Source organism: Orcinus orca, chromosome X (genome assembly GCF_937001465.1).
Source record: "Orcinus orca chromosome X, mOrcOrc1.1, whole genome shotgun sequence".
Taxonomy (NCBI): domain Eukaryota; kingdom Metazoa; phylum Chordata; class Mammalia; order Artiodactyla; family Delphinidae; genus Orcinus; species Orcinus orca.
The window spans coordinates 84,224,888-84,244,402 of record NC_064580.1 but is presented as its reverse complement, the minus strand read 5'-3'; the positions used below and the strand labels follow the sequence as shown (position 1 = coordinate 84,244,402).

The 19,515-nt window shown below is 35.2% G+C and overlaps 1 protein-coding gene across 3 annotated transcripts in view; it reads right to left on the bottom strand.

Annotated features, from left to right (window-relative positions):
• DIAPH2 (diaphanous related formin 2) overlaps positions 1 to 19,515 on the bottom strand; it is an 893,504-nt gene that overhangs the window by 594,791 nt on the left and 279,198 nt on the right. For all 3 annotated transcript variants that reach the window (XM_049705081.1, XM_033412217.2, XM_049705082.1), the window contains exons 15-18: positions 17,667 to 17,731; positions 14,294 to 14,398; positions 9,797 to 10,108; positions 8,109 to 8,223 (exon numbers count right to left, since the gene is read on the bottom strand). In XM_049705081.1, the coding sequence (XP_049561038.1) occupies positions 8,109 to 8,223; positions 9,797 to 10,108; positions 14,294 to 14,398; positions 17,667 to 17,731 (597 nt within the window). The remainder of the gene's footprint in view (positions 1 to 8,108; positions 8,224 to 9,796; positions 10,109 to 14,293; positions 14,399 to 17,666; positions 17,732 to 19,515) is intronic.

Sequence of the window (19,515 nt, the reverse complement as noted above, 5' to 3'; positions counted from 1 at the left end):
GGATTCTGTTGAAGGCATCAAGAAGAGAGATGTCATAGCATTTGCAACTACTGAGAAATCAAATTGTATATATCCATATGGTAGGCAGCTTCTGAAATGGTTCCCAAATGCTTCCTGCCTCCTGGTATTCATGCCCTTGAGTAAATTTCCTCCCCATGTGTGAAGCCTGGACCTAGTTAATTGCTTCCAATGATGAAATCAGGCTACCAAAGACTGTGACTTCCCTTTTGCTTCTATTCTCTATTCAATTCTTCTGGGTATGCACAATTTGATGAAGCAAACTGCCTTTTGTCAGCTGCATTACTGAGAGGCCCATGAGGCAAGGAACTGAGGGCAGCCTCTGGATAAAAGCCAGCAAAGACGAATGGCGGCCCTCAGTCCAATAGTCCTAGAGGAACGGAATGCCCTGACAACACCTCACATGCAGCCTTGTGACAGACCTTGAGACAGAGGACTCAGCTGAGCTCTGCCATGATCCCAGAAACTGTGAGAAAATAAATGTGTGTTCATTTAAGTTGCTAAATTTGGGGATAATTTGTTATATATCAATAGCTATAGGCAACTAACATTATCCACAACAATAAAATAAAAAGTTAAAATTCTTCCAACTTCCACAAAAATGTGAAGCTGTTTTCAAGTGTAACTGTATTCCTAGGAACCTGTGTTAAAATGGAACTGATATTTTTAAGTTATAATTTTTAATTTCTTGAGTCATCTCCCGTACAGTATCTGGAGGGCACTAAATAACAAAATTTAGCTCACTCAATCAACACACCTACAAGATGTTAAACGTTGTTTTAAAAGAATGATATGCTCATAGAAACAGAGATGAGTATTGTGGTTGCCAGAGGCAGGGGATAGGGGGTAGGGGAATTGGGTGAAGATGGACAAAAGGTACAAATGTCCAGTTATAAAATAAGTTTTGGTGATGTAATGTACAGCATGGTGACTATAGTGAACGATATACTGTATTGTATATTTGAAAGTTGCTAAGAGTGAATCTTAAAAGTTCCCATCACAAGGAAAAAAAGTTTCTAACTATGTGAGTTGAGGGATGTTAACTAAACTTATTGTGGTAATCATTTTGCAATATATACATATATCAAATCATTATGTGGTACACCCTAAACTTACCCAATGTTATATGTCAATTATATTGCAATAAAACTGGAAAAAATAAAAACATTAAGCAAATCAAAAACCAATGATATGAATGAAAATTATAATAATGATCCCAAAAAACATAGTTTAAAATTAGTGAAAAGAAGATAACACCAAGATATTACTGAATAACCTATTAAAAATAAAGAATTAAATTTACTCTTACCAACAAGGACTAATTGGCCGAAGAATTACTTATATATAATGCCTCAGAAAAGCTACCAGATTTGCACATCCCTAAATTAAATATATTTCTCTTAAACAAATTAGAGAAACCTCTTGCCCCTACTTCTTATATCACGTAAAATGTATAGTCTGGAACTGGTATAACTGCCATCAATATACAATCAGACCAAAACACACCCCATTATAGTTTTATATAGCTGTGAGAAAAAATTCCACAGGATTTCAAATGTAAATAATTTCTATTTGCCAAAATAAAACCAATTTAGCTAGAACAATAATTCTAAATGAGAATGATCATCTGTGTGAATTGTAAGTGCTATCAACTAAACACCTGTTATTGTGCCTAATCCATACAATGTATATAAGCAAAAATTACTGAAATGGGGAGAGACAGTCTCACTAACTCATAGCTAAAAAGTGTCATATTAAAATAAAACAAGGTGTCTATAATGTTATAAAGCTAACCTCAAAGGAGCCCCATGAAAAACTGATTTCATTAATTTACGTACCCCATGTATATTAATATATACTTACCAAATGCCTAATGACATGAAGACCACATTCCTTCATTCATTATTAGAAGAGACAGACCTTAAGTCATAGCAATGCTTTACAACTGATAGATTCCATTCAAAAAATGCCTTAAAAATTTTAGTCATAAAAAAAAAATAACCTTATTCCCTTCCAAATATACAACATCCTAGCTTTGGTTTAAGTTCTAAAGAACTGTCTTCAGTGCCAGAATAATAGGATTACACATTTCACAAGATAATATATGTGAAACTATAACTTTAAAGAGGGATCAGTTGGGGCTTCCCTGGTGGCGCAGTGGTTGAGAGTCCGCCTGCCGATGCAGGGGACACGGGTTGGTGCCCCGGTCCAGGAAGATCCCACATGCCGCGGAGCGGCTGGGCCCGTGAGCCATGGCCGCTGAGCCTGCGCGTCCGGAGCCTGTGCTCCGCAATGGGAGAGGCCACAACTGTGAGAGGCCCGCGTACCACAAAAAAAAAAAAAAAAAGGTATCAGTTAACTATGCAACAAAACGCACAAATTACTAAGGGCGTAAAAGCCGTTGTTACAACATGGGGAAGTGATTAAGAACAAACCTGGGTTCCAACCTCAGCTTTGCCACTTACTAGCTACGTAAACAAGCCATAATTCTTAATTCCCATAGCCTGTTTCCTCATCTATAAAACAATAATATAGGTTATCTAGGGCTGGTGTGAGGACTAAATGAGATATGAATTTAAAATGCTTATCACAGCTCTTGGGACATAGTAAATGCTTAATATATGTGCTATTACTGCTATTATTGTTATTATTATGATTGCTATTATTATTGTTATTAGTAGTGATGGTGTAGGTAGTAGTACAGTCACCATAGCATCACCAATATGTAAAGAAAGCTATTTTGAAGCCTACTCATTCAGAAGGCTGAAGATACACTGCCTCAATTTCTCTTTACAATTAGTGACTCTTATAATTAAGTAATGGCATGGACCTCTGGCTCATGAATTCTTTGTTTCCTCTTCCACAAGCCAACTGGAAATGAAAACATGAGTCATCATTAAGTTAAAACACTTAAAATGTTCATAATGAAAAAATCTTTGATAAGGTGATAATATATATATCCAAAGAATTTAGATATAATAAGAATGATGAAATTATATATGGTTTTTAGCTGGCTGCCTGAAAAAATTAAAGCCTTCTCGGTTTGTTCCCTTACATATTAATGCTTACACTAAGAAGCATTTATATTATGTCATTAAGATGACAAATTATTTGTTAAGACACCAGGTCTCTCAGGACACCTTAGCACCATTTATAAGGAGTGTGTGCTAAGAATGACATCTCATTATTTTCAAGTCAATTCCAAGATTTCCTATATTATAAAGACAGAGATAAATTAGATTTTAACACTTTTTTGTTTTTTTTCATTGATTTACTAAATATATAAGACTGTGTTAAGCAACCAAACAAGGGTGGGTATCTTCAAAAGCAACCAGCTGATTCTAAGACTAAGAAACATAATTTAAAATATGATCCTAGAGGAAAAGTGCTTTTACATAAATATATCTTCAGACTCAGTTCCACCATAATTTTGAAGCTAGCCCAATATTTCAAGCATTGCAAAATGATCTTTATATGCATTTGAAATATTTATAACACCTCAATTTTCTGTTATTAAAGCTAAATTACACTACAGAAATATATTATTGAAGAAGCTAAACTTTATTAGCCTTCTATGTTTATTTCTTAAATTTCCTCCAAGTAACATTAAAACCAAAGAAACTGCTTACAACTTGTACACACACTATCTTTGTTCTTCCTGAAGCCTCTAGAGAACCCTAGAAATTCTAATTAGAATTAGCAGTTATAACCTACATATTTTATTATTTATTTCAAGTTTAGTTAATATTAACCATCATTACTTTAATTCTTATATAATATCAATAAATCTACAATTACTATAGATTTTTAAGGAAAATGACATTATTATTATAGCTTTGTTGTTCATATGTCCCCAAATATCATCAATTTGAATAATAAATAAAACTAGAACACATATGCAAATTCCAACAGTTACATGTATGATGCACAGTCCGAAGTATCGGGTGTGTTTGGGTTTTCCGTAAGATCTTACGGACAACAAACTTTTTGGCCAACCCAATACTAAGTCTTTTCCAACTGCCTCTAATATATACACTTTTTGTCATTAATCCAGAGAGCATTTTGAGATCTAGTTTGTCATACAGCATCATTATGGCTTGTAAGAAGACCCTAAATATTATAAGCATGAGGACACAGGATTTGGGAACTAGAAGAAACTGTAGAGATTAAGAACTCACACTGATCAGGATATCGTCACATCTTGTCTAGCCTACTGGTATTGATTCACAATCAATGGTCCATCATCTACCTGTGAATTCCCATTACCTATCCTCCAAAGGCCTGCTCAATGGCTAATCATCAAATTATTGGGCCCCTAGGCTTAAAGAACAAAACCCCATTTCCTCAGTGTGAAATTCACCTCACCACCTTCACTCCAAGTCCCAGCCCAACAGGCTGTGCTTTCAACACAGCATGCACTTCACCCTCTCCATATTTTGCTAATGGTGTTCTCTGCCTAGAATGCCTTCTTTCCTTCTCCCCCTGTTGAAATTTTGCTTAAATTTCAAGGCCCAGAACAAATTATACCGCCTCTGGGATCTCCATTTGCCCTAGTCAAAATTAACTGTTTCCCTTTTGTGCTCCTTTGGCTTCTTAAAAATATCTAGGCTAACATTTAATAAAAATTGACTAAGTGGAGTATACCTCTTTCTTTCTCCCTGACTAGATGAGTTCCCTGGTACAAAGACAAGACCTTATTCATTTATCTCCCTCCTATTTAGTATAAGACCTTGCACATAGTGGGTACCCAACAAATACAAATTAAATGAAATGAGAGATCCATTCTCTCCTAAGACAGAAATATTTTGGATTATTATAGGAAATTTAGAATAATTTTCTCTACAACTCCAAGAATAAGTGATTCAAATAGAAAGTATAATTTGATGGTACTTTCCCATATTAAACATTTACACATTTAAATATTATAGGTATCAGAACTAGCCTATTTTAAAACTTCTTTCTATTTAGCAATCTGAAGCAACTATAAACTCCTAAGTGAAACGTTTTCCTGAAACACAGACCAGTAATGCTTCACGATGCATTTAGCGAGAAGAGAGACACGAGCTTTCCAAACCCCTTGCAGGAGGAGGAAATTCTCAGAGGTTTTGGAACACTGGGTCTAAGAGCTTTGGAAATAGGTCTTAGAAACGAGTATGTTGCTCCTTCCAGAACACAGCTGCGTGAGTGGCAAACAGCAGCAGAATAGGGAAAAAAGTGGTGCCCTGAAGCTAGGAAAGCCAGGGCAGTGTGGTTTGAGTTGCCTGGAGCCAGAGCCTCCAGCTGGTTTCTTACTGATCCTGCCACCTATTGACCAAATTATGAATCAAGGCACTGCAAGTGACAAGGAACTTCAGCTGTTAGAGTTAAGATCAATCAATACTTATCAAAACAAATGGAAGTTTGTATCATTCAAATTCGTTTTGGCTATGTTATGGAATATGCTATGATGCTTAACTGTTCCTTTAAATGTCCCTTCAGAAATAAATTTTAGTAAAAGTAATGGTACTCAAAGGTGCTCCTGACCTAATTTGGACTCAAATATTCAAAATTAGGAAAGTAGAAGAGGTAGTAGTATCACATAGAAAATTCAGAGAATCAGAGTTAAGAGGAATGGAAATGCAGAATTCTCAGTAGTGAGTACGTGAGAGCCTTTACATGACTTTGGTTTTATTTTGCTTTGATTATGTTTTAGCAGCCAGAGTAAGAATGGTTTCTACTCTGACTAGCTTTGCCAAGTGCTGCTCAAAAGAGCATGGAAGTCTCTTGCTGAATTAACAGTTGTAATAAGTGTCAATAACTAAAACAAAACACACACACAGCATCATGTTAAATGAAAGGGAAAGGAGAATTGATATTTACTGAGTGCCTGCTATATCAAGTACCATGCTGGGTGCTTTAAATATATAACTTTATTTAATTCTCACACTTCTAGTTAAACATTAGTCTTTCTCATTTTATAGATGAGAAAATTCAGTTGCAGAGGTTACTAGTATCACAGCTGAAATACAAGAATGTATGACTTCATTTCCTCTGGGCTTTTCCTACTATACCACACCACCTTGAGAAACTCTCTAATGGATTTTATACTAACCTCCATGTTTCAAATTCCACTTTCTTCATTTGTAAAATAGAGTTTGGCTTAATCACTTCTAAGGTCCAGACAGACCCTGAAATTTTATGAAACCTATAATTCTTATGGGACTCAATACAAATACATCAATAAGTAAAAGAACAAATGCTCAACACGAAATGTGCAAATAACTGGAGGAAGTTGTTCACAGAAAAAGAGGTTAAAATTGCCTTTGAATAGAAGGAAAGCTACTCAACTTCACTCCTAATTTAAGGAGTAAAAATTATAACATGGATGATTTACCATTTCACCTCTGAGATAGGCAAAGTTTGTCGGGAAACAGATGTTCACATGTATTTTAGATGTAACACTATAAATGGACACAAACTCTTTGGAAGGAAATTTGGTAATATCTATCAAAATTATAAATGCAGACAGCATTTTATCCAGGAATTTCACTTCTAAAATTTATCCTACATATAGATCCTATATGCACAAACGTATATGTAGGTACACGTTTGCCGCAGCATTGCTTGAAACAGCAAAAGACTGGAAATAATCTAAATATCCATCAATAGGGGACAGGTTAAATAAATTCAGATAGGCTCATACCACAGAATTCCGTTCAATGTGTAAAAAGAACAAAGTAGATAAACATAAACTACTATGGAATAATATCCAAGTATATAAAGTGAAAACAGAAAGAAGTAAAAAACAAAAAATGATATATACACATATGCTTCTAGAGGCATAGACTATTTCTAGGAGGCAATGTGGGAAATCAGTAAGAGTGGTTTCTCTAGGGAAGAAGCTGTAAGTCTGCGATTGAAGGGGTATGCTTACCACGCATCTTTTTATTACTATTATTAATACCTTGATGTGTAAGCAGGTTTTACTTTTTCAATTTAAAAAAAGTGGTTATAATATATAGTAATGTCTGGAGTCCTTGAAGAATCCTTTAAATGTGAAGTCTAGTAGAGCAAATAAGGGAAGCAAAAGACTTTAATGGCAGGAATTTTCTTAAATGTCAAAACTCTTCAGAATACTCTAATCACCCCAGATTTCTGTATGTGTGTGAGCTTCAATCTACAAGGAACGACAAATATAGTACAAGTACCTCCAGTGCGCAAGATAGGCTAGAAGGGCTGAAAAGGAATAATTTTCACCTCTCTCTCTCTCTCCCTCTCTCTCTCTCTCTGAAGCTTCCAAAATTCACATTCTCACATTCTAAGGCATGTTGTGACAAATCAGACAAATGAATGGTAAAGGAGCTAATTCCAAGGGCATGGGTGTGTGGAGTATATCAATTTCTTAGTTGTAAAGACTCACTCAGGCTGAAAAAACTCCTATGCTTAAGTAAGCTATCAATTCTGTGATAATTAGTAAAATAGTAATGTTAAAATGAAATACCAAAAATTCACAAACCACAATGATTAATTATGAGATTGAGAAGTTACCTATATAGTACCAAAATTATGTGTGAAATTCATAAGTGGTTAAGGATCTAATCATAAAGAAGGCACTCAATTATCAAATCTGTAAAATATACTTATTAGGTACCAGATTTTGATATTATTCCAGACAATCTGCTTATAGAAAAAAACTATCAAATTTCCAAAAAAAACCAAATGGATTACTACAAATGTAAGACTACATAAGCACGATGGCACCAAATTTACTCAAATTACATTATTTTCTCTTACATGGTGAATCAACAGATTCATCCCCTCTGCTTCTCAGTAAAAATGACAACTTTACAATAGAGGAGTATAAGTTACATATTAAACAATAAAAATAAAACCCATATTTTCAGGTGAATAATAACATTTATGCAAAATAAATTGAATAGGAAAAAAGCTATCCTTCTTTTGCTGCTAGGTAAAATACAGTTAATATGTCAATCTAATTATGTTTGACTCTGCCCAAAAAATTATACATGTACATATTACTAGATTTTTTTAGCAAAGTACTGAATTCAATATATCAGAACAAGAACTCTATATTAAAAAATAAAATATACCTTTTATCTGGGTAGCGAAATTCAGTGCCAATTTTGCAAAGAGATCTGGATTTTCAAACTTCTCCTCCTTAACTTTCAACCAGAAACAGTTCTCAGACAATTCTTTGGGTTCAATCTGAAAGAAAAATAACAAAGATAAGTTTCTAAATTATTACTTCATATTTAATTTTTCAAAGAATTCACTTTCACCAGGCTTGAATGATATTACCTTCATTCATCTACCTACTAAATCAATTTTAGGATCTATCAAAACAACACTTCTTAAGTAAACATTCATTGGGAAAGTCACAGACTTCTACTAGTTTACAGAAAAATACACAACAGCAGGCTATGTAGCAAATTACATTTTAAAAAATCTTCTACTGGAAGGAATCTTAAAAATAATTTAGTAAATCCCTCCCCCCAACTTACATACCTTCTTCTTGCTCCTGGATTTTTAACAATGGGGAAACTGAGATTCAGAAAAGTAAATTCCCCATGGTTACAGAAAATAACCATAATAGCTGACACTTACATACCTCCTAAAATGTGTCAGGTACTCTTTTAAGTGATTTCACACATTAACTCATCTCATCTAATCCTCACAATAATCCTTTGAAGTAGGACCTGTTATCATCTCCATGTTAAAGATGAGGAAACCGAGCCCCAGGAAGTCTGAGTGGCTGCCCAAGCTAGTAAATGGCGAAGATGGCTTTCACACCCAGGCAGTGTAGCTCCACAGAATTGTGCTCTCAGCCACTACACTGAAACCCAATATTAGAACTGTGCATTTTCCAGTACATATCATGATGCTTTGTGATATGTAAGTGCCATTACACTATATGCTTAATTGCTAAATTAACATATCATTACATTTACACACACAGATAACTGGGCCAGCAGCTTCTAGGTCCTATAGTTTGGTCGATTGTGCCTAACAAAAAATAACTACATTCCAAAAACATTTATACCTCATTTACTCTTATGAGCAAAGCATAAGTATATGCTTAATTTAAAAAATGATTTAACCATTATTCTGGTCAAACCAATTTAATATGTAGATACTATCAGATATCACTGTAACTATGTTCTTGGAATAGACATTTCCCCAAATGGTGGCCTGGGTAATTGTATTTTCATTAGATTAGTTCCCAGTGAATGCGGACTGTGTCAATCTTGATAATAAGCTTTTTATAAGACACGTTATTTGATAACAATAAAGCAAAATAACATTCAAAGAAAAATCTTTCACACATCATATAAAAAAAGTTTATGTCTCTACTGAATACTGTCAGCGATTCCACACTATCTGAAAGTTTAAAACTAAAAAAAAACTAATAATTTTCTAAGAAAAAAATAACTAAGATAAAAAGGCCCATTAATACAAAGATTATATTTAAGAATGTTATAGCAATTAAAGTTAACATTGGTAAAAGAATCAAAATTATTTTTCATATACTATTCTCTAAAACCACTTTCACTTTGATTTTCCTTTTGTCTTCTATGTTAATTTCAAGTTGTCTGTGGAGTTTCCAATTCTCCAGCTATGAAAGATGAACATAAGACGGTGAACTCACAAGCAAAAGCAAAAGAATCAGTGGTCATGTTCTCAATTATTATATCATCCTTATAAGTAGCAATACCGTCATTCACACATTAATGAGCAACTATGACTAGACAAAGCCATAAAGCTATAGTCATAGTATTACCTTTGACCAATTGATCCTCTTCATGGACACCTCAGGTTTATATATTTTTTTGTGCTTCATTCCATATGGCAGATCAAGTGCTCCCGGAGGAGGAGGAACTCCTCCAAGGGGAGGTGGTGGAGGAGGTCCCCCAAACAAAGGCAGTGGTGATGCTATTCCATGTACCCCAGGTAAAGGAGGTGGAGGAGGAGGGGGACCTCCTCTGGGTAGAGGTGGCGCTGGTGGAGGTGGGGGCGGGGGTGGCCCAGCACCTGGCAATGGAGGAGGTAGAGGAGGGCCTGGAATTCCTGATGAACCTGAGAGTCCATGTCCCTGAAATATAAAATAACCCAATGCTTATTTAAATACTTACAGTAAAGTATAGTAGCAAAGAAAACTTATCAGTAGACATTTGTGGTTGGGTTGTTTAAGATTTATTTAATTTAGCAACATCTAAGGGCTTAAGAATACATGAAAAAGACTTGCATAGATTTTTGATAAGCATTCTAAACCCTGGATAATGAGTAACTCTGCTCATATACTAAGGCTAGGAAAGTTGGCATGCTCAAAGATTTTGTGAAACACTCCTCCAAAATAATGAAAACTTACCTTTCATTATAAGTATATGCAAAGAAGAAGTACTGTATATGGCTTGGGCCTGTTAAGACTAGTTGGTATGAATATGGGATGATTAATACAAAATAACTGATTTAACTTCCTTGGGGCCGATTAGCTTTACACAAAGAGGCTGTCTCATAGCACCAGTAACTTAGCTATCTTCTAATACCAAGAATTAATGCTAAGTAACATCCATTGCATAATAATACAGGTTTATCAATGTTTTTACATCTATTATTTCTTTTCATCCTTATTATAACCCTATAACGTAGGTTGGGTATTTTTATCTCACCACTTATAGATGAGGAAGCTGTAACTGCAAAGAGGTTCAATGACTAACCAAAGGTCGCACAGTCTGAAATATGATTAAGATTTACATGTGGTTCTTCTCATATCTAAGGCAGTCCTCTTTCCACTACAACAGACTAGCTCCTAACGAATGGGTGTCAGTTGCCTTGAGTGGAATTAATTACAGCTTGCAGTATGAGCAGATTATAACTTACTTCTCCCATCAGAAAAGAACTTCAAGCTCATTCTCTAATAATGATGGATGACAGCTGACGGAGATCACTACATTCCATATTGTCCACTTTTTGATTATTAATCCGGACCTGTTACTTTAAACCAGTACTGATGACAACGGTTTACTTTCCAAAATGAAAATGAATATAAAAGTGAGTTTGTTAATTATAAACACTCCTAAGGAATGTCCTACAAATGAACATGCATCTTCTGTAATTGAGATACAACATTAGACTAACTGAATGAAAAGTTTAAAACTATTAACATGTCTTGGTATAGTGTTATTTTTATTTGGGGAGAAACTCTTCTAATCTTTACTAATAAGAATTTCCTCCACAGACTACTTAATTGAACTAAACAAACTTAGAATTATCGTTACATAATAAATAAGTGGAAGCTTATTTTTGAAACAATCAACTTAAAGGACTGACCCATTTATAAGAATGTTAAAGATTAACAATCACAGGTAAACAGCATCACAGAAATGTTTCTCCTAATATTCAGTGCACACTGTCCACAAATATTTTATTCACACATATGAATGTTTATGTGTGTATATACATATATACAACTAAAGTGTTTATACACTTAAATGACAATCCTCTCCTGGAATGCAATCCCCTCCTGAGATTAGGAAGAAGGATAGGATTAAAATATGCAAATTCTTTCTATTTTATTTTTAATGCAGCAAAACTATAGAAAACAGTCTGATTTTTCCAATATTGATTGAGATAGCAAAGAAATTCTGAGGAAAATTAAAATAATTTTTCTGAAAAGTTCAGTCAATTAGTAATTTACCCTATAAATTTTGTATATAAATGGATTTGTTTAATAATTTGAAAGGTAAAATGTGTATCCCATATTTTGTATTAATTGACAGCAAAATGAAAGTAATACTTGTTTGTAAACATAAAATTTTGCCACTATGAGATCATGTTTATGATATAAAACTTGTGTAACCACAAAAATGCTATTACTTTAAAATAGGACTTTTTACTCAAGTTAAATAGATATTTTACAAATTGAATAAAAGTCTCAAACGCCACCAGCCTTAAAATCAAATCATATCAGCCCTTTTCTTCCCTTCTATGAACAATTAGGAATGGAACAATTAAATGAGACCACAATAGAGTATTGAGAATTGAATACAGCAAATGGACCATTTACTATTTGACACAATTTGGGGTGCACTAGAAAGTACTGTGTGACTCTGCACTTTTCCAGATCCATTGATAATAAATAAGCAACTACACAATTAAATGGTAAGGCCCTGTGCTAGGTGCAGTAGGAACTTTAATAAGAGTAAGCACAGGAAGTAAAGACATTGTCCTCAAAGTGTTTATGCTGCAGGGGAAGGGATAAAGCAGGCACACAACCAAATATGATAGGAGTGGTCTACAAAAGTGATATAAAAGTTCAAAGAAATTCCCAGAGTTTTGGGTGACGCTTTCCAAAGGATGTTATACTGAGCTGATCCTTAAAGGAGATGTTTCATTGGCACAGAGGAGCAAGGGAGGGCGTTTCTGAGAGAGAATAACCTAAGTCAGCATTTCTCAACTAAGTTCCATGAACAAACTCTTCTGCAGGAGATGTTAATAGGTGGTCTGAAATAAAGGGTTCTGTGGCTAAATGAGTTTGAGAAAGCTATAGGAAAAAGAGTTCGACAGGTTTCTTTAATGTAGGCCATCTCAGACCCTTTAGTATGCTAATGAAAATGATGAATCTCCAAGAGGAGAATTTCAAGCATACCAAATTTATTGGACTATGGAATGCTTTCCTCATGAAAAACCTATTAGCACCTCTGTAACTAATGTCTGGGAAATGCTGACCGAAGGAAAAGTGTGGAGACAGTAAATTCTACATGTGAAGGAAGGAGGAAAGGTGACTTAGCTGCAACAGAGGCTGGAGTTAGGGGAGCAGAGACGAGGCTGCAAAGGGGAGATAAGGGAGCCCCAGATAGAAGGCCTTCAAATGCCCGGTAAGGAGATTTTTTCTTCAATCCTGAATGCAACAGGCAACCATTGAACATATTAAAGCCTGGAGTGACAATAATCAGGGCAGTGTTTTAAGAAGATTAATTTGCAACTGACATAAAGCATGAATCTGAAGAGGAAGAGACTATAGGCATGGCAGAAAGTTCGGAAACTATTGTAATATTCCAGGCAGGATGGAATGAGAGAGTGGCCCTGGGGGGTTCAGGGTTTTGATGCAAAGTGAGAAAAAGAGAAAGAACTGACATAATACAGTGACCAACTTAATAATCTGTCATGAGGCAGGGCGGGGAAAAGGCCAGGACAACTCCAGCTTCACAATAAAAAAAAAAAATTGGTGGTAAAATTTAAACAAATAAGAATGGAGACCAAGCTGGTTTGAGGACAGAGAAGTGACCACAAATAATAGGTTTGATTTCAACATGCAGCAGGACTTGCCCATGCGGAGATCTAATCAAGAGCTGGAAATAGACGACAAACCCAGGGGACTTGACACCTACTAAAAGGTGATATTTGAATTTATGATATTGGATGGGATATTAGTGCAAGGACATACAGAGAAAAAAGAGCAGAGGACAGAACACTGGGGAATGTCATCATCTGGAGGATGAAAACAAAGAGAAACTGAGTTCTGAGTTATGTAGAAAACGAAGTCAGATGACACAAAAAAGAGAGATTGAGTGAAAAGAAATTATCAGATATTACAGATAAGTGAAAGAGGCTAAGGGTAGGAAAAGGCCACTGCATTGGGTAACGTGGAGTTCACTGTTGACTTCTGAATTCACTTTTCAGTAGATTGACAGAAACAGACCTAGTCAATCAACAAACACCCTACTGGGCATCTATGAGGCTAAGAACTAATCTTATGTTTCTTTATAGTCATTTAAAAAATATGTTGTGTTGAGAGTATGTAATCAGCTCTAAAATTCAGACACCATAATTAAGATTTTAAGTGTATATGGGGGGTTTTCATCATAGGGAATGTAGGTGGAAATATAAAGTTTACAGATTTTGAAATTATGGTAGTCGAGATATAAAGAGATCTCAAAAAGCTTTAATGAACATTTCCACATTTCTTTTGAAAGAAAATACTATGCATCTAATTTTTCAAATCATTATGAAAATTTCATCTCAAGAAAGAGTTTTGCTTGTGTAATACATTCCATTAAAAATATTCAGGGCACTTTATGCAATGAATGCCATATTTTTATCCAAACATTAAAATGATTTATTGTCCTGGAAAATCAAATCTGTAGTTATTTCAAGTAAAATGGGAAACTACCAGAAAGTCTGCTTCTGGTCACATTTTTTCCTTCACCTAACAAGATAGTTTTCTACCTTCGAACTCAATGTGACATGACACAAAGTCTGTATCTTGTTTTATTACCTGGGTTCGAAGTTGCTGGATTTCTGTTTCAAGCTCTTTGATTTTTTCTTCTCTTTTTTGAAGCTCAGCTTGAGCTTCCTGTCGAGCTGTGAATTCTTCATCGAACTGCAATGATCACCACGATAAATGTACACTTAATAATACAGTTTTGAGAAAGCTTTAAACAACAATATGCATTAAATAAGTGGAGTGTATTTTGCTCCTTAAATTTCCCAGGCCACTCAGAAAATCAGAGCTCTTGATTATTTTATGGCAATTGAGCACCTCCGTGGGGATGGGGTGGTAGTAAAGAAGAACTATGTCCCCAGCCCAAGGTAAAAAAACCATTTTCACTTCTAAAAAAACATACGAAACAAAATTTTAAAAGGGTGGACTAAGGCTCTCTTCATATATAATGGACATTTTTGTGTTTTGTTATTGAAAGTTAGGTTTTAGAATTAATCATTTTTTTTTTAATGTTTCATCCCATACTTTTAAGTTTATTTAATTAGAAAATGAAACCTAAAAATTAGGAATCAAGCAGTTCAACTCTTTAAAATTATATTTAATCTTGAAAAGAGACTGTACTTTTAGAACGCTCAAACGGACATACATTAATACAAATCAGACTATTTTTATTATAATCTTAATTGTCTAGCATTCAAAAAGTGATGCTCCACAAAATCTGACAGTAGAATGATATATGCTCTAATGGCATTCTCATTCAGCTGGTTAACCAAAACACTTGTATAAAATGTCATAAGAGGGAAAATGAGAGGTTAAATTACAGTGTGCTAAGCCAAAGAGACCATCAGAATGGTGACTATCCATTTACTGCATCCTGCCCAGCACTTACCTCAGTCAGGTGAATACCGCTCATGTCCAGCTATAGAACATTTGCCCTTTATTGTCACTGTCACTTCAAGTTATTTTAGAAGTCTATACATTATTCCAACAATGTTATTTATGTTTTTAAAAGTGATATATCTTACTGCCAAAAACTACCTTTAGAGTTTGTGGAACAAGGAAAAAGTGTGTTTACTGTTAATAAATATTCCTCCTCATAGTAGACTTGACCTTTGGAAATTATAAAATGCCATTCAGATCCAGTCTGAAGAAAGAGTGGGTAAGCAAAGTGGATAACAGTGTTTGAGTCAAACCTGCAATACTACTTAATTAATTCTTTTATTCATCTCTACTTGAGTCCTGGGAAAATGTCCCACAGAGGATGGTCCAAATCGTTTCTAATATTTACATTTCAAACTTACCCTAATCCTTCAGTATCAGCAAATGACCTTGTTTCCTAGGTCACTGAGAAGATGGAGCTTTTTTGACTTCACTAGTATCCATGTTAAGATTGATCTGATTCTGCGACTTCCCTGGTGGCGCAGTGGTTAAGATCCTGTGCTCCCAATGCAGGGGGCCTGGATTCGATCCCTGGTCAGGTAACTAGATCCCACATGCATGTCGCAACTAAGAGTCACATGCCACAACCAAGGAGCCCATGAGCCGCAATTAAGGAGCCTGCCTGCCGCAACAAAAATCTATTCTAGTAACTGCCACAACTAAGGAGCCCACCTACCACAACTAAGACCCAGAGCAACCAAATAAATAAATAAATATTTTTAAAAAATTGATCTGATTCTATACTCCCAGCCTCCTTGCCAGTGTTATCTTCTCCTGTGTGCTTCTCAAGCATGCTGTCCACACAAGCACACTACAATTTTGCTCTACAAATGGTTTATTAGTACACTTGCGGAGAGGCACACAAGGCTTCTGCTTGTAATTTAAAATGATCTTAATCTGTAAACCCATAGAGTAGGAATCAGAGAAGCCTGAGATATGTGAGCTGGAAGACTTCTTACAAGTCCACTAACCTTATTCTCTCCTTTTAAGGATGAAAAAATTAAGATCCAAGGAGAGTAAGTGGCTAAAATCACAGCTAATTAGCAGAAACACTGAGATCAGATCTTACAACTACCGCTTCTCATTCTAGCTGTCTCCCTTCATTTTTCTTTTTTTTCATTTTTTTTTTTTTTACTACTTTATACTGCCTCTTAGAATCACCCAGAATAAGAGAAGGTACGCAGATAACCACTAGGAGACCATACATGTTTTCATTCTAAATGTTGGTGAGGAGAATAAAGCATCAAACACTGAAACTTCTTTTTTATTATTTCAGGACTCCTTTTCCAATAATAGATGCTTACAGAAATTTTTACCAGATAGATCATCACAATTTGCTCCAGTCTTGTGGTATCTAATCATAGTGCCAGAGAAAAAGAGATCCTAAGATTTTCAAAGGGAATTTTAAATGTGCTATTTAAAACAAGAACATTAGAAATATAAAGGTCTACTAATTGAAGTGTACAGTTTCTTTCACCAATAAAAATGACGGCTTCACACAAACATTTTGTGCTCAAGCTCTTAAAATCTATTCTAGTAACTGAAAGAGCAAAAACATTTCTTCAGATGCCCTGAAGTAACTTCAGTAATACTCTATAATTTCTAGAGTGATAGTAAAAGTGATTATCTAATCTCCAAGGTAAGTCATAACTTTGAAGAGACAGCAATATGTAAGCACTTTACCTTGCTGCCAAAAGACTCAAAACTGTAGAGCTTTTAGACTTGGGCTTCAATCCTTCTCCTTCCACCAAGAGGAGAGAAATACTATACTAATGCTTTATAGGGTTTAAACCAAACAATGCAACTTCCGGTAGAAGCTCATAAAATTGTAGCTATGCTTTCATGAAATAAGGAAAAGACCATCTGAGATCTAAACAAAATTCAGATATTCATAAAGGTGGCATTTACATAAAGCATTACACAAAGAAAGGGGAACCTCAAATTCCACCAAGACTACATACATGGAGTAGCAGCATCACTTTAAAAATGGTAATTACAAAATTCAAAGAAGATAAGTCTAAGCAGAGAGAGACAAAGAGAAAGAAAATATTGTATCATTCTGTTTCTATCAATAGCACTGATTTAAAGAACATAACAGATAAGACTAGCTAAACATCTCCACAGTTCTCCAAGGAGCTAACTACTGTTAAGTGACAGCTGCAGGAAAGCAATGGGGGAATATGTTTTGGTTGACCATTTCAAACTATATGCTTCCAGCAACCTAATTTTATTTCATTTATCACTTTAGTAGAATATGGTTAGTGTTTTTCTTCCATAATGGATCAAAGGTGATGAGCAGGGAACAGTAGCAACCTTATCTTATTGGGAAAGAAATCAATATTCTGTGGTGGTGTCTGAATCCAGAAACATAAAGAACTATATAACTAAAACAACATTTATAAGACCTCGCACAAGGAAACAAGGTAGAATATGTATTGTGATTACATTTTACATTTCATAATTACGGCTAATATTTGATAAGTCTTACCTTCTTTGAAAATTCTGCTGCTTTTTGTTCACTTTCTTCAACTTTTGCCTTGTTCACACAAGAATCTATTAAGATTGATGAAAAATGATTAGAAATTATTGCATTGGATCACTAGGCAAATGACGGCTACCAGCCTATAATTCTACTATGTAAACTATCATTTTTATGTCAATTGCTGTTAGAGGGAAATTGACCTATACTGCATGTAAAACATAAACTACCAGGTTTCTTTTGTATACTAACTGAATTCAATGATGGTATCGTTGAGGCACAAAACCAAGCATCCAAGAATATATTTGACTCAATCATCATCATTTTAAAGGTATTCCATTATTTACCAACTTTAACAATTATAAAACTCTTTAAAATTTTTTTGTAGTTTATTATGGGAGAAGAATTGCCAAAGAATCTATGCTATGCTTAAGATTATTAAAGATCTGGGACTTCCCTGGTGGTCCAGTGGTAAAGAATCCGCCTTACAAAGCAGGGGACTCGGGTCCAATCCCTCGTCAGGGAACTAAGATCCCACATGCTGCAGGGCAACTAAGCCCGCGCACCACAACTACTGAGCTCCTGTGCCTCAGCTAGAGCCCGCATGCTGCAAACGACAGAGCCTACGTGCTCTAGAACCCGTGCGCCACAACTAAAGAGCCAACGCACCTTGGAGTCTGCACACCACAACGAGAGAAAAGAAAACCTGCACGCCACAACTCGAGAGAAGCCCACGTGATGCAGCGAAGAGCCCGCGCCACAACGAAGAGCTTGTGCCACAACAAAAGATCCCACATGCCTCAACGAAGATCCCGCATGCCACAACAAAGACCCGATGCAGCCAAAAATTTTTAAAAGTAAAATAATTTTTAAAAAAAAATCAACAAGCTCATCCTAAAATATCATATTAAAAAAAAAGATTATTAAGGGTCAAAATGGCCCTTAAAATAAGGCTACAGGGGAAGATACAATAACATTCAATAATTCAGGCTTCCTAAAGAAAGATTTCACTTGAACAACTTCTGAACAGGGGCAGAATATAGTATTATGTAAATAAGAAAACAAACATCAAACTTCTCAGGTCTAATCAAACACTCCAAAATATAAATAAGTGAAGAACCTCTTTGGGGAAATATTCTCAATACTGTATACACAGTTTATTCTGTATACCTATACCTAGCCATCCTATACCTATTTATTTACCTAAAAGAAATGAAAGCATATGTTTATAACCAGAATTGTATGTGAATGCTCATAGCAGCTTTATTTATAATAGCTAAAACCAAGAAATAATCCAAATGTCCATCAACAAGTAAATGTATAAACAGGTTGTGCTACATCGATATACCGTAAAAGTACTCAGTTATGAAAACAAATGATACATGCCACTACCACAACACAAATGAACCTCAAAATAATTATGCTGAATGAAAAAAGCCAGCAAAGAAAGGACATGCTGTATGTTTCCATCTACATAAAATTTTAGAAAATAAAACTAGTCTATACCAAGAGAAGATCAGTGATTGTCTCACGATGGGGAGAAGGGGGAAGCATGGGAAGAAGACTACAAATGCAGAAATTTTAGGGGGTGACAGAGATGCTTACTACCTTTTATTTTAATTTTATTTATTTTCTTATACAGCAGGTGCTTATCAGTTATCCATTTTATACATATTAGTGTATACATGTCAATCCCAATCTCCCAATTCAGAACACCAACACCTCCCCCCGCAAACTTTCCCCAGCTGGTGTCCATACATTTGTCCTCTACATCTGTGTCTCAATTTCTGCCCTGCAAACCAGTTTGTCTGTACCATTTTTCTAGGTTCCACATATATGCGTTAATATACGATATTTG